Here is a 12,722-nt window from a genome sequence, read left to right as displayed (position 1 = left end):
CCTGGTCAGTGAAAGTAATGTTCTGTTATCCACAGGCATGCATTTTCTGAAAAGGTTATTTATCCTACTCCGAATTCTTAAAAGAATCTCTTTTCTTAAAAAGAGAAGAACTATAATTGATTATATGCTTTTGTACAATGATGTGAGTTCCTTGAGGACAAGATCCCATACTTATAAATTTTGGTAATTTCATGGTGCTTCCTTCAATCGTGGCTGAATGAATGGCTAATGGCGCTACATTGGATGAGCCAGCAGCAATGATAAAATACTCATTTTGGCTCCAAAGCCTCTTCATTGACTTAGAAAATATACAAACTTAGGAAACATATTTTCTAATGATAATGTTATTTATTAGTATAACTTGTAGCTTAAAATGAGTGCTTTAAACACACACTATCTCATTTATTTCTTCAGTAACAGTGTGGAGTAGGGATTGGCATCTTAATTTCATGAAAGAGGAAGCTAAGATTGAGAGAAGGCATGTGATTTGCCAAAGGTCATACATCATGTGTCAGCTTATTTACTTCATGGTACATTCACTTGGAAATAAAAATGCTCATGAATATAATTGATTTGGGCTTGTTTTCTGGATTGCGTGTTGGTTGGCAATGGGTTGGTTTTTGTTTTACATGAATGAAAAATTTTTATTAACCTAAAATTTGATATTCATGTTCAATGCAGTGGTTTCCAAATAGCTGTGTTATTGAAGGACAGATACTACTACCATATAGTGACTCTAACCTCTTGGTCTTACACTAGATAACATAAATGAGAGTTGACGAGACCCAGGTTTGGGTTTGCAGGGTATGTCACACAGCAGTGTAGTGTTCTCATTAACAGCACGTGCCTTTAAGTCTGATTTCTATTTCCAAGTTCTACTAAACAGTCATCCATCCTAAGTATTATATACCATATATGTCTTAAGGTCTCTTTCAACTAAGAAAGGTACCTGCTAAATTTTCATCCAAATCTAGAGATTGAGAAAGTTCCCCTATTCTACTTCCACCTTTTCTTGGAGTCCCCTAGAGGACAGAAGGAAGGGAGGATGCCACGGCAGCCTCCCACTGATGGCCCAAGTCCATAGGCGAGCAGGGGAGCCGTGTTCTCTGCCCCCGGCTCCAGTCTCTGAGCCACAGGCACCCCGGACGCTGTTCTGCAACAGTGCACTTGACCTCCCACAGGCAGCCATCCTGTCTCCCACAGTGTGAGTTGTGAGTGTCCATTACATACAGGCTGGGCCTTACCTTCCTAAGCAAAGGAGAATGATCTAAACCTTCACCCAAAAGCAGGGGTTGAGGGGTAGGGGTGGCAACAGGGCTTGGGATTTCTCAGACAAAAAAATGATACCTAAAACTGAGCCCCAAGACATGAAAAACTTACAAACTAAGTGGGCAGTTCTCTGAAGTTGGAATTAAAACACTACTGGGGGCACCTGGGTGGCTCAGTCAATTTAGCATCCGACGTCAGCTCAGGTCATGTTCTCACGGTTTGTGAGTTCGAGCCCCGCAGCAGGCTCTTTGCTGACAGCTCAGAGCCTGGAGCCCATTTCAGATTCTGTGTCTCCTTCTCTCTCTGCACCTCCCCTGTTTGTGCTCTGTCTCTCTTTCTCTCTCTCAAAAATAAACAAACTTTAAAAATATAAAATAAAAAAAAAAACAACTACAGGAGGGATGAGGTCACTGTGACTTACAAACCTGGCAGAAGCACACTGCTCTTAGGTGAATGTGTGTGCATCTGTTAGCTGAGTAAAGGGACCGTTAATGCTCCTGCTAATTGAAATACAATTTTCCAAATGTGTTTGCTCAGTATCACTTTACACGTTGTTTTAGTGTTTGTTTTTTTTTTTTAAAGATCATGAACAAGTAAGCTACTTAATTGTCTGAGTAGGCAGTGCAGGTCTTAGATGCCTGCAGTGACAAAGCAGGAAAGAGGAAATTCTGTTCCCAGTGTGTGCTGGTCAGTGTGTGCAGTTTGTGGGGAGACAGGGCAGCAGGAACACTGGTGCGCCAAAGGGCAGAAATATTATCTAGAGACCTCTGAGGAACTGACACTTCCTCTCCTCGAGAGAACGTGGTTCACGAACCAGATAAGCCTGAGAGTTAGAAATACACATTTAAGTAGAAGCATCAGTTTGTTGCTATAAGCTGAAATGGTCATGTTGACCTGAGTGTAAAAGACAGTATTACAGCAGGCTCCTCTGCCCTCGGATCGTCGCTGGGAGCCGCCATCTGACCCGCCGGTGTATAAGGGAAACGTGCACAAGGATGTGCTGACCCTGCTTTTTCTCTGGGTTACCACTTCCCGAGGGCTCTACAGCCTGCGCTGCATAAACTGGGGCTCATGGCAGGTGTGTCTGATCTTTTCCTGCCAGTTCGCAACCCAGTTGCATGGTGCATTAATTTTACAAATTATAGTAAATGGATAAAGCGATATTTTCAGATGCCTGACTTCACTGGTTCATTTTAAACCCTGTAAATATCTTTTTGGTTTCCATTATTTTTTTTCCTGGACCTATGTAGTTTACTGTAAGCTAGAGTAAACTCTTTCTTTTCTTTTTTCTTTTTTCTATTCTTTTCTCTTTTCTTTCTTTTCTTTCTTTCCTACCTTCCTTCCTTCTCTTTCTTTGCAATAATAATGTAATTTTTTGTTGGCATTATCTCCAGGGATCAGGAATGTCATCTTATGACTGGGCTAAACTTGTCCTTCTGTAGATGGAATGTTAATTCTCCAGAGATTTTAGATGCTACACACTCAAAACACACATACACAAACTGGCACACACACATACTTCTATGTTTTATAGCTTAATAATTAATGAGCTTTCCATCCAATTTAAAAACTATAACTAAAATCCTTTTTTTATAAATTAATTTTTTGTCAAGTTGGCCAACATACAGTATGTAAAGTGTGCTCTTGGTTTTTGGGGGTAGATTCCTGTGGTTCATCGCTTACATACAACACCCAGTTCCCTCTTCAGTGCCCATCACCCATTTCCCCCCCCCACTCCCCCCCCAGCCACCCTCAGTTTGTCCTCTGTATTTAAAAGTCTCTAATGGTTTGCCTTCCACCCTCTCTGTAACTGTTTTTTCCCCTTCCATTCCCCCTTGGACTTCTGTTAAGTTTCTCAAGATCCATATATGAATGAAAACATATGATATCTGTCCTTCTCTGACTGATTTCACAGCATAATCCCTTCCAGTTTCATCCACGTTGCTGCAAATGGCAGGATCTCCTTCCTTCTCATCGCCAAGTAGTATTCCATTGTATATATAAACCACACCTTCTTTATCTATTCATCAGCTGATGGACGTTCCATGATTTGGCTATTCTTGAAAACGCCGCTATAAACATTGGGGTATATGTGCCCCTATGCATCAGCACTCCTGTATTGCTTGGGTAAATTTCTTGTAGTGCTATTGCTGGGTCATAAAGTAGTTGTATTTTTACTTTTTTGAGGAACCTCCATACTGTTTTCCAGAGTGACTGCACCAGTTTACATTCCCACCAACAGTGGAAGAGGGTTCCAATTTCTCCACATCCTTGCCAGAGCCTGCAGTTTCCTGAGTTGTTCATTTTAGCCATAGAGTAAACTGTTTCAAAATCATGACCAAAATATATATGGTGAAGATATGAAACAGTGATAAATCCGACTCACCAAATATGATCTGTAATAACTCGTTATATACAGATCTGTATACACTTTTAACCCCATGAAGGTGGGGACCAGGAAATATCTTCTTCCTGGAAATATCCTCAGAATTAGCAATATTATTTGTTCATTTGACTACCAATTGCCTTTTTAAAAATAGTATTTTCCAGCATACCTTTGAAAGGATTTTGTTATGAGAGATTAACACTGTTTATGTTTAAATACTTGGTTTGCTTTATAACTTTCCAAGAAATAATTTTTTCTTTTTTTTTTACCTTTCACTCCATTTCTCAGAGATAATTAATGATTAATACAAAATTATTGTTTTTCAGGCTTGAACTCTCCCATCATGGCTTTCCTTGGACTCTTGACTTTGCTGGTTCTACAAAGTTTGGCTTTAGGGGCCACTTTCCCTGATGAAACCATTGCTGAGTTGTCAGTGAATATGTATAACCATCTTCGAGCCACTGGGGAAGATGAAAATATTCTTTTCTCTCCGTTGAGTGTTACCTTTGCCATGGGAATGATGGAACTTGGGGCTCAAGGGTCTACCCTGAAAGAAATCCGTCATTCGATGGGATATGACAGCCTGAAAGATGGTGAGTGTGCTTAGGTTTAATTTTTCAAGGTGGTTTGACTTGAAGTGTCAACTCAGTTATGCTGTCTTAATGCTACAGGCTGCAGTATTTACATGATGTGAGAAAGTGAGGTCACTGAGATGGTATGGCTTGGGGAACCATTAGGAAACCCAAGAAAGTTATTAATTCCTGGCTCCATCTTTTGCTGAATTAATCTAAGGAACCTGTACATTTTATTAGTGTTATTTCAATAAGCCTCATTGTGATAAAGAAAAGCAAACATGATTCTTACCGAGTTTCCAGTCAAGAAGGAAAGGTGTGTATTAATCAATTATCACTCAAATAAATGAAAATTTATACCTATGAGAATTCCCATTCTAAGAATATCAGAAATTTTTGCTTAAAACCAATTACACCATTTTTAAAGAAGCATCGGTGAATTCGTTGAAATGTTTTATTGTTATGAAAATGTTACATATTGGCAAAAGTTTCTTAGCCAAAAGGTGTTTTGAAATCACTTTGACAGGATGTATGATTTTCATATTTTTAATATACATGAGAACTGACTCATTAAAAAGTTGAGGACTCAATTTCTATTAGATTTTTCTAGTTATTATGTAAAAAAAATGTCTAGTGAAAGTAAAATTTCAAGGACTATTTTAATTTTTAAATTAGGTAATTAAACTTAATCCTTATTCCTGATAATTATAAAATGAATACCAATTTAATGAAAATAACCTAAGTACTTTGAAAGGAAATAACCAAAAAGTATCTATAGTTTCTACCAAAGTATCAATTAAAATGAAAACTGATACCAGTTGGTAATACTAAATGTTTGTTTGAAAATCTGGAAGTAGCACAAATATCGGAGCCTCCGAATCATGTCCGTGTAGGAACAAGTTAGTCCCCTCAGGCTCCAGTTCCATCAATCTCCCTTGCTGGGGTTAGTGCTTCTCTGCTCCCTGTGATGGTTCACTGTGCTTGTTCCAATAATGAACTTCTCCTTTGTCATTTTGCAGGTGACGAATTTTCTTTCTTGAAGGATTTTTCTAACATGGTCACTGCTAAAGAGAGCCAGTATGTGATGAAAATGGCCAATTCCCTCTTTGTGCAAAATGGATTTCATGTCAATGAGGAATTTTTGCAAATACTGAAAAAGTACTTTAATGCAGAAGTAAATCATGTGGACTTCAGTCAAAATATCGCCGTGGCCAACCATATCAATAAGTGGGTGGAGAATAACACAAATAGTATGTCACTTGGCTCCTTTCCTTCTCTAATAGCTTAGTTTTAACTCTCTTTTACTTCTGAAATTACTCCATTTGAATTTTTAAAAGTTAGATAGCATTTAGTTGAGTACTGATAATTATTTCATATAGATTACAACCTTTTTAGCAGCATTGCCTATGAATAAGCTTTTATGAAAGAACTTAAATCTTTTGGCATGTAAAAAATTTGGGCACTACTGATAAATCAGTCTGAAGTCTGTATTCTCCAATAATGGGTTTCCTCTGTATGGTAATCCTAACTGCTGTATGGAACTTTGCTTGAGCTGATGTATTTAATAAGTTAGATATCAGTTAGGATGGCAGTTGGTGGCCTTTTTAAGAATATACTTAAATTAGTATATAAGTGAGTTAAAAATCAAAGTTTGGCTTTTAAATGACAGAACTATAGGATTTCTTTTTAAAAGAGCAGCCCATTTTAAGCCCAAATAAATGTGGAATTAGAGAGAGATATATTTATTTTAAAATTTGTTTCTAATTTTGGAGCATCTGGCTGGCTCAGCTGGAATAGCATGTGACTTTTGATCTTGGGGTTGTGAATTTGAGCCCTGTGTTGGGTATACAGGTTACTTGGAAAATAATCTTTAAAATAATAAAAAAAAAGTTGGGGCACCTGGGTGGCTCAGTTGGTTAGGCATCCAACTTTGTCTCAGGTCATGATCTCACAGTTGGTGGGTTCGAGCCCCACCTTGGACTATGTGCTGACAGCCTTCTTCAGATTCTGTGTCTCCCTCTCTCCCTTCCCCTCCCCTGCTCACACTCTATATCCCTCTTTCTCAAAAATAAAGATTTAAAAAATTTTAAAATAATAATAAAAACATATTTCTAATCTACACTTTAAAAATGTATTTAAGCTTTCCAAATGTTTTATATTTTATTATTGTATTTTCTAATTTTACCATCAAAATAATTGAAATTAGAACTTAAAAAAATGAGACCAAACTGAAAGTAGATTACAGATGTTCATGAGAGTAATTCATACTGTCAAAACCCCCCAAACAATATCAATCCAATAAATTTTATGTTGGAAAAACAAAAAAAACCTTGACCACATGCCCTATGTCCTCTAATCCCCAAATTCTGAGGCAACTTTGTAAGGACCTAGAGAAATTCTATAATTAATAAAATGAGAGAATATCAATTTTGGTCTTATCTTTTTCCACTATGACATTAAAATGTAAGATAAAAGAAACATGTTTGTATTTTAACATTCGAAGAATAAGTCAAGAATAATAGTCCACTTGGAATAGATTGAATTATATTTTTTTATGTTTTTTTAATTTTATTTTTGAGAGACAGAGACAGCACAAGCAGGGGAGGGTCAGAGAGACACGGAAACACTGAATCTGAAGCAGGCTCCAGGCTCTGAGCTAGCTGTCAGCACAGAGCACGATGCGGGGCTTGAACCCACGAACAGTGAGATCATGACCTGAGCTGAAGCCAGTCGCTTAACCGATTGAGCCACCCAAGTGCCCCTAGATTGAATTATTAATAGCTATTTCCAAAGTCTTTTTAGACATTTTTACCTATCAACAAAAACTCAATGTCTTTGAAAATATATTTTCTAAAGAAACATTTCAAATGATAGATAATAAGGCATCACGAGTCAAACTGGTTTTCACTCCTCTGTTTTCACCTAGTTGAATGTAGCTGTTACATTTGGTAGAAAGATATCCAGTGCTTATGGGGAAAATTTTGAATTGAATGATATTTTAATGATGTTATGTTGTTTAAGAATAAACTCTGAAATGATTATTGAGTGTTTTACCCCATGTTAGGAGGTGTACATGCATCATGCAACTAGAAAGTGCATGTGCACACACGCGCGCGCGCACACACACACACACACACACACACACACAGTTACAGATTAATGGTATCTAAAACATGCCACCTAAAATAACACTGGTAGGATCCTGACACTTAAAGAAACTACAGAACCACATACAATGGCTTTACCACTTTCTAGTTGCACCTTTGAAAGCAAGATACTTCCTTCTTATTTTAATGTTTATTTGTTTTGAGAGAGAGAGAGAGAGAGAGAGAGCAAGCGGGGGCAGAGACAGAAAGCGAGAGTCCCAGGTTCTGCTGGCAGTGCAGATTCTGATGCAGGGCTCAAACTCATGAACCATGAGATCATCACCTGAGCGGAAATCAAGAGTCAGATGCTTAACTGACTGAGCCAACCAGGCATCCCAAATGCAAGGTACTTTCAATTTGTATTGTAAATTTGGTAATGGTATTCAGTTTTCCTGGATTACTCTCTGAGACGGTAGTTTAATCTTTCAGTCCCCTTTCACCTTCAAATTTAATATGAATTTTTATCTCCCCACTTTTTCCTTCAAAGATCTGCTGAAAGATTTGGTATCCCCAAGGGATTTCGATGCTGGCACTCATCTGGCACTCATCAATGCTGTCTACTTCAAGGGGAACTGGAAGTCACAATTTAGACCTGAAAATACTAGGACCTTTTCCTTCACTAAGGATGATGAAAGTGAAGTCCAAATTCCAATGATGTATCAACAAGGAGAATTTTATTATGGTAAGATCTTTTGGCTTTTATTTTTCTTGTCTTGCTGTATATTAACAAATTCTTAAGAAAGAACATGAAATATTTATTACTCAAATGTCAATCTAATTTGGACTACAATTCAATTTCCTTGGCTCCATTTTCAAGGGCCTCTAATTAGATTCTGAGTGATTATTATATGCACTGGCAGTTTTCCAATATGTTTCCTTAACTTACAGAGTTGGTTACACCTGCAGAGTGGCTTTATTCATATGCAAACACCTGACCCGTGTAGGAACATTCTGAGTTGCTCCAAGAAGCCTTTGGCTTTGGGGTGGTTGTCAGGGACTCATGTGTTCCACTTTGTTCTTGCTTTGGATTCCTCACCACTTTTTGAATTATAAGCATTTCTTTAAAATTTTGCCTTCAGACTTGTGTATGTATAGTGAGACATAATTATTCATTTATAGTTTTATTCATTGTGAGTCTATGATTTGTGATACAACTCAATATCATTGGCATTATTTTCAAAGATATTTTATTGGACTTCTCAAAAGGTTAGGGTGTAAATCCTTCTTACACACTGTATAGAACTCTTATAATTTGTTGTTGTAGCAGAAATAAAATTGTAAGCAAAGTACATATTGGAACTAATAGTTTATGCTATTTAGAAGTACGATGTAAAATTAAAAGATAATAATCATAGTTAATCAAATTAACAGTCAAAATAAGAAAGCAAAATGCCCATTTTTTTTTGAGAACCAAAATGTTTAATGGGATGTTTAAAGGACCTAGATCAGTTATAGGAAAATATTCATAACAAAAGCATTACATTTTCTTTTTGAAAATGACGGAAATTTTAAGGTAGTAGTGGGACCATTTGTTTTAAAGACTTCTTTATTCTTTTTTATGGAAGCCTGGTGAATTTAGCTGTTATTAGAACAAAAAGCCAATTACCTAATTAAGCTAATTACCTAATTTGGAGGTCTTAATCACCACAAATACACTAGATAACTACTGTAGAATGTAATAGATTTCATTTGGACTGTGCTACTCTGGCCTCAAGACTTTTAGCTGTGGTGATAATAGAGTCCCAGATATTATGTGGCCAACCTTCCCTTTGTTTGATCAGGTGGATTGTATCTGACTTGGATCCCGGTCCTCATTTTTCTGACAAGGACTTATTGTTGTTTCTAAAAATATCCCTTAAATATATATTCACTTGAAGTACTTCATTTAAAAATAAAAAGTAAGTCTAGAGCACATATTATGACAAATATGATGTAATTCTTAAGATTCTAAAATCAAATAATTTTTTCAGGGCTACAGAGTCACTTGAATTTCAGGGTTTATTTTTTTTTAAACCCTCTTTCTCTCAGATGCCTGAATTTCTTATACTCTATGTGGCATTATGGAAGAAAGTTATTCCACATTAAACCTTTTGTTTGAACTTGGATACAAGCCTTTAATCACCTTTCTTTTCCTTTCAGGAGAATTTAGTGATGGTTCCAATGAAGCTGGTGGTATCTACCAAGTCCTAGAAATACCATATGAGGGAGAGGAGATCAGTATGATGCTGGTGTTGTCCAGACAGGAAGTTCCGCTGGCCACTCTGGAGCCGTTGGTCAAAGCGCAGCTGATTGAAGAATGGGCAAACTCTGTGAAGAAGCAGAAAGTGGAAGTGTACCTGCCTAGGTGAGAGCTCCTGTGTGCTCTGAGCTGTGTCAGAGGGGGAGACAGCAACGGAGGTTCTGATTCGGAAAAACCCTTGCCACTGCTTCTGAATTTTAAGTTTTGCTACTCTCTTCCACGCCCCCTCCCCCTTCATCCTCCCCTCCTCTTCCCCTCCTCATCTGCGCTTCCTTCTCCTTTTTTTCTTTAAAGTATTCTCTCGTACTCATGAGGTCCTGCCCCGAGACACAAGCTCACTTAGTGATTCATTCAGGGCTGTTTATCAAGACCTAGTTTCAGATGCTAGTCAATATTCTTAGCTTCATTTTAGAAGATTTCTCGATAGATTGTCTCTGAATATCATTTGCATTGGCAGTCTTCTGTATTTCATTAATATTTAAAGTTGATTATAGCTGGAGAGAAAATAATCTCCGATGTTGTTAGAAGAAGCACAAGCAAGTTACTGTGCTGGGTGCCAAGATGCAGCCATAAATAAGCAAGAAGCAGCTTAAAATTCTCCCTGTGGCTGAAATAATAAAATCTATGCAGAGCCCTGATGTTCTTCTCAACCCTGCCTCTGGCCACACACCACAACAAACAGTCGGTGGCACAAACTATGCATGTGCTTGTTCTTAGGCTACAGACAGCCTGCTCTTGGCCTGCCTCTGGGTCTCTGTGCATGTTTTTGCATTGGCCTAAAATGCCCTTCTCAGGCTTCTTCGCCTGATATTGATGTTGTGTATTTTGCCTTATGTTTTTAAAGAAATTCTTCTTGATAACATGAGAAATTCAGCACAGTGTTAATGCTTCCCTTATTAAATTCCACGAATTAAGTGCAGCATCTCCAAATGGTTCAATTCTGTGAGGATGCAAAGTTATTTAGGGGTGTTTTAACAGAATTCTAAATGAATGCTTAATAAGAATCACATATCCTAATTCGACCATATTCACTAGAAAATGTGGCCTCCAGGTCCTGTCCACTGAGAAATTGAACATGGCAACAGAAGAAAATTAAATTTTCATTTTCTAAGAGATACTCTTCAATTATGGAAGAGTTTAGCTTGCTTGCTCATATTAATGCCTGATACGAAACTGGGCGCAGTTAATTACCATGCATCCATTTCTCTACAAGTTCTAGGAACTCTTCCTCTCCGTGGCTAATGCATAGAGAGCGAGGTTAAATACCAGATAAGATGAATGTGGTTTCCCTTTTTTAAGAAATTGACTGTTTTCAAACAATCCACCACTTCCATTTTACAGCATTAGGATCCACTAAATGTTCAGTGAAGGTGATGATTTTTGTGCCCTCATTTTAGCAAATGTAAACATTTTCTGGTAGCCATTTTCTAGGTTTACCCAAGTGTCTGTTTTAAATGGTTTGTACAGTTCTTTTCACATGGAGATATTACTTTGAAAATGCAACTTCGAGTTTCTGTAATTTGACCACATTCTTGTCCTGCTTGGCAGGTACTTTTACTTTCCATCCTATTAGATTGTATACATACAGGTTTTAAATGCTTTTCTTAAAGAGTATAAAGGTATATGGTATTTTTAAAAATTTTTTAATAGTTTATTTATTTTTGAGACAGAGAAAGACAGAGCATGATTGGGGGAGGGCCAGAGAGAGAGGGAGACACAGAATCTGAAATAGGCTCCAGGCTCTGAGCTAGCTGTCAGCACAGAGCCCGACGTGGGGCTCGAACCCACGAACCATGAGATCTGACCTGAGCCGAAGCCGGACACTTAACCGACTGAGCCACCCAGGCGCCTCTAAAGGTATATGGTATTTTGAGGAGGAGAAGGGGCAACTACTTTTGCATTTCTATTCTATTTCCCCCTGAACAGAAAGTCCTACAGGAATCAGATGCTGAGTTGAAATTGTATTTTTATTCAAAATACAAAACTCTATTCAGGAGAAGGTAAAATGGTTATATCTATGTGATATAACTAAATCCAGGGAAATATCAAAAGGTTTATGCACAGTCATACATTGCTAAGATTTAAATGAGATTACCTGGCATTCTTGAAATTTATCCATGGTAGCAAAAATAGTTTGGCTAATACATATAAAAGTATATGGGAAATATTTAATACACTTTAGAATAATGCCTGGCACATATAATATAAGCATCATATAATTATTATCACTATTATTATTTATTTTTCAGTGTACATTTTAACTCCTAATATTCATCTTGTGTTAATCTATGGGTAGCTTCATATATACTTTGCTTTCAGTAGGATTTTTTAAAACCCTTGTTCTGATATTACTTTCTTCATTATATAAGGTGCAAGGAGATTTTTCTAAAATGAAAATCAAATATCTTAATACTTGGAATACAGATTCACCTGGTTGTTGTATCTTTTCACTCTAACTTTTGTAGTCTCAGATTTGTCATTTTTTAAAAAAAGTGCATTTATTTATTTATTTATTTATTTAAAGAGAAAGCATGCACATGAGTGGAGGAGGGGCAAGGAGACAGAGACAGAGAGAATCTCCAGCAGGCTCCACGCTGTCAGGGCAGAGCCTGGTGCGGGGCTTGATCCCCCAAACCATGAGACTGTGACCTGCGCCAAAACCAAGAGTCTGAGGCTCAACCGGCTGAGATAGCCAAGTGCCCCTCAGATTTGTCACTTGTGATCAGAGTGCTAGAAATCAATGGACATAAAGTGGTTTGCTATTTTGTAAACAGAGACCTTCCTGTTATTTTGAAATGATTGCCTTAGAAATATAGCACTTACAAGGATCAAACACTAGTTCGATGTTTGTAAAAGAAAACAAATATATAAGCCATCTGATTTTGTTCTTTAACGTGAGTGCTTTTTATTAGGTTTTTCTACAGAAATTTTCTTGACTAGTTCCTTAATGGGTTGTAAATTTTCTAAATCTCCTTAATTGTAATATATATTTCTTCTTTCCTAACACTAGCTCTACACAGCTCAGTCTCCAACACTTCTGTCTCCTACATACATCTTCAGCTTACTCAGAACGTTGCAAATGCATGATTACATTATCAAAAGAGCGTGCC

The 12,722-nt window shown here is 37.4% G+C and overlaps 1 protein-coding gene across 1 annotated transcript in view; it reads left to right on the top strand.

The window, feature by feature from the left end:
• SERPINI1 (serpin family I member 1) overlaps nucleotides 1-12,722 on the top strand; it is a 71,539-nt gene that overhangs the window by 40,875 nt on the left and 17,942 nt on the right. The window contains exons 2-5 of the mRNA XM_029939944.1: nucleotides 3,982-4,248; nucleotides 5,247-5,477; nucleotides 7,861-8,055; nucleotides 9,513-9,717. Coding sequence (XP_029795804.1) covers nucleotides 3,999-4,248; nucleotides 5,247-5,477; nucleotides 7,861-8,055; nucleotides 9,513-9,717 — 881 coding nt within the window. The 5' untranslated portion in view covers nucleotides 3,982-3,998. The remainder of the gene's footprint in view (nucleotides 1-3,981; nucleotides 4,249-5,246; nucleotides 5,478-7,860; nucleotides 8,056-9,512; nucleotides 9,718-12,722) is intronic.

The sequence above is a fragment of the Suricata suricatta genome, chromosome 5, assembly GCF_006229205.1.
Source record: "Suricata suricatta isolate VVHF042 chromosome 5, meerkat_22Aug2017_6uvM2_HiC, whole genome shotgun sequence".
NCBI classification, from domain to species: domain Eukaryota; kingdom Metazoa; phylum Chordata; class Mammalia; order Carnivora; family Herpestidae; genus Suricata; species Suricata suricatta.
This window is presented reverse-complemented; position numbering and strand designations above follow the sequence as displayed.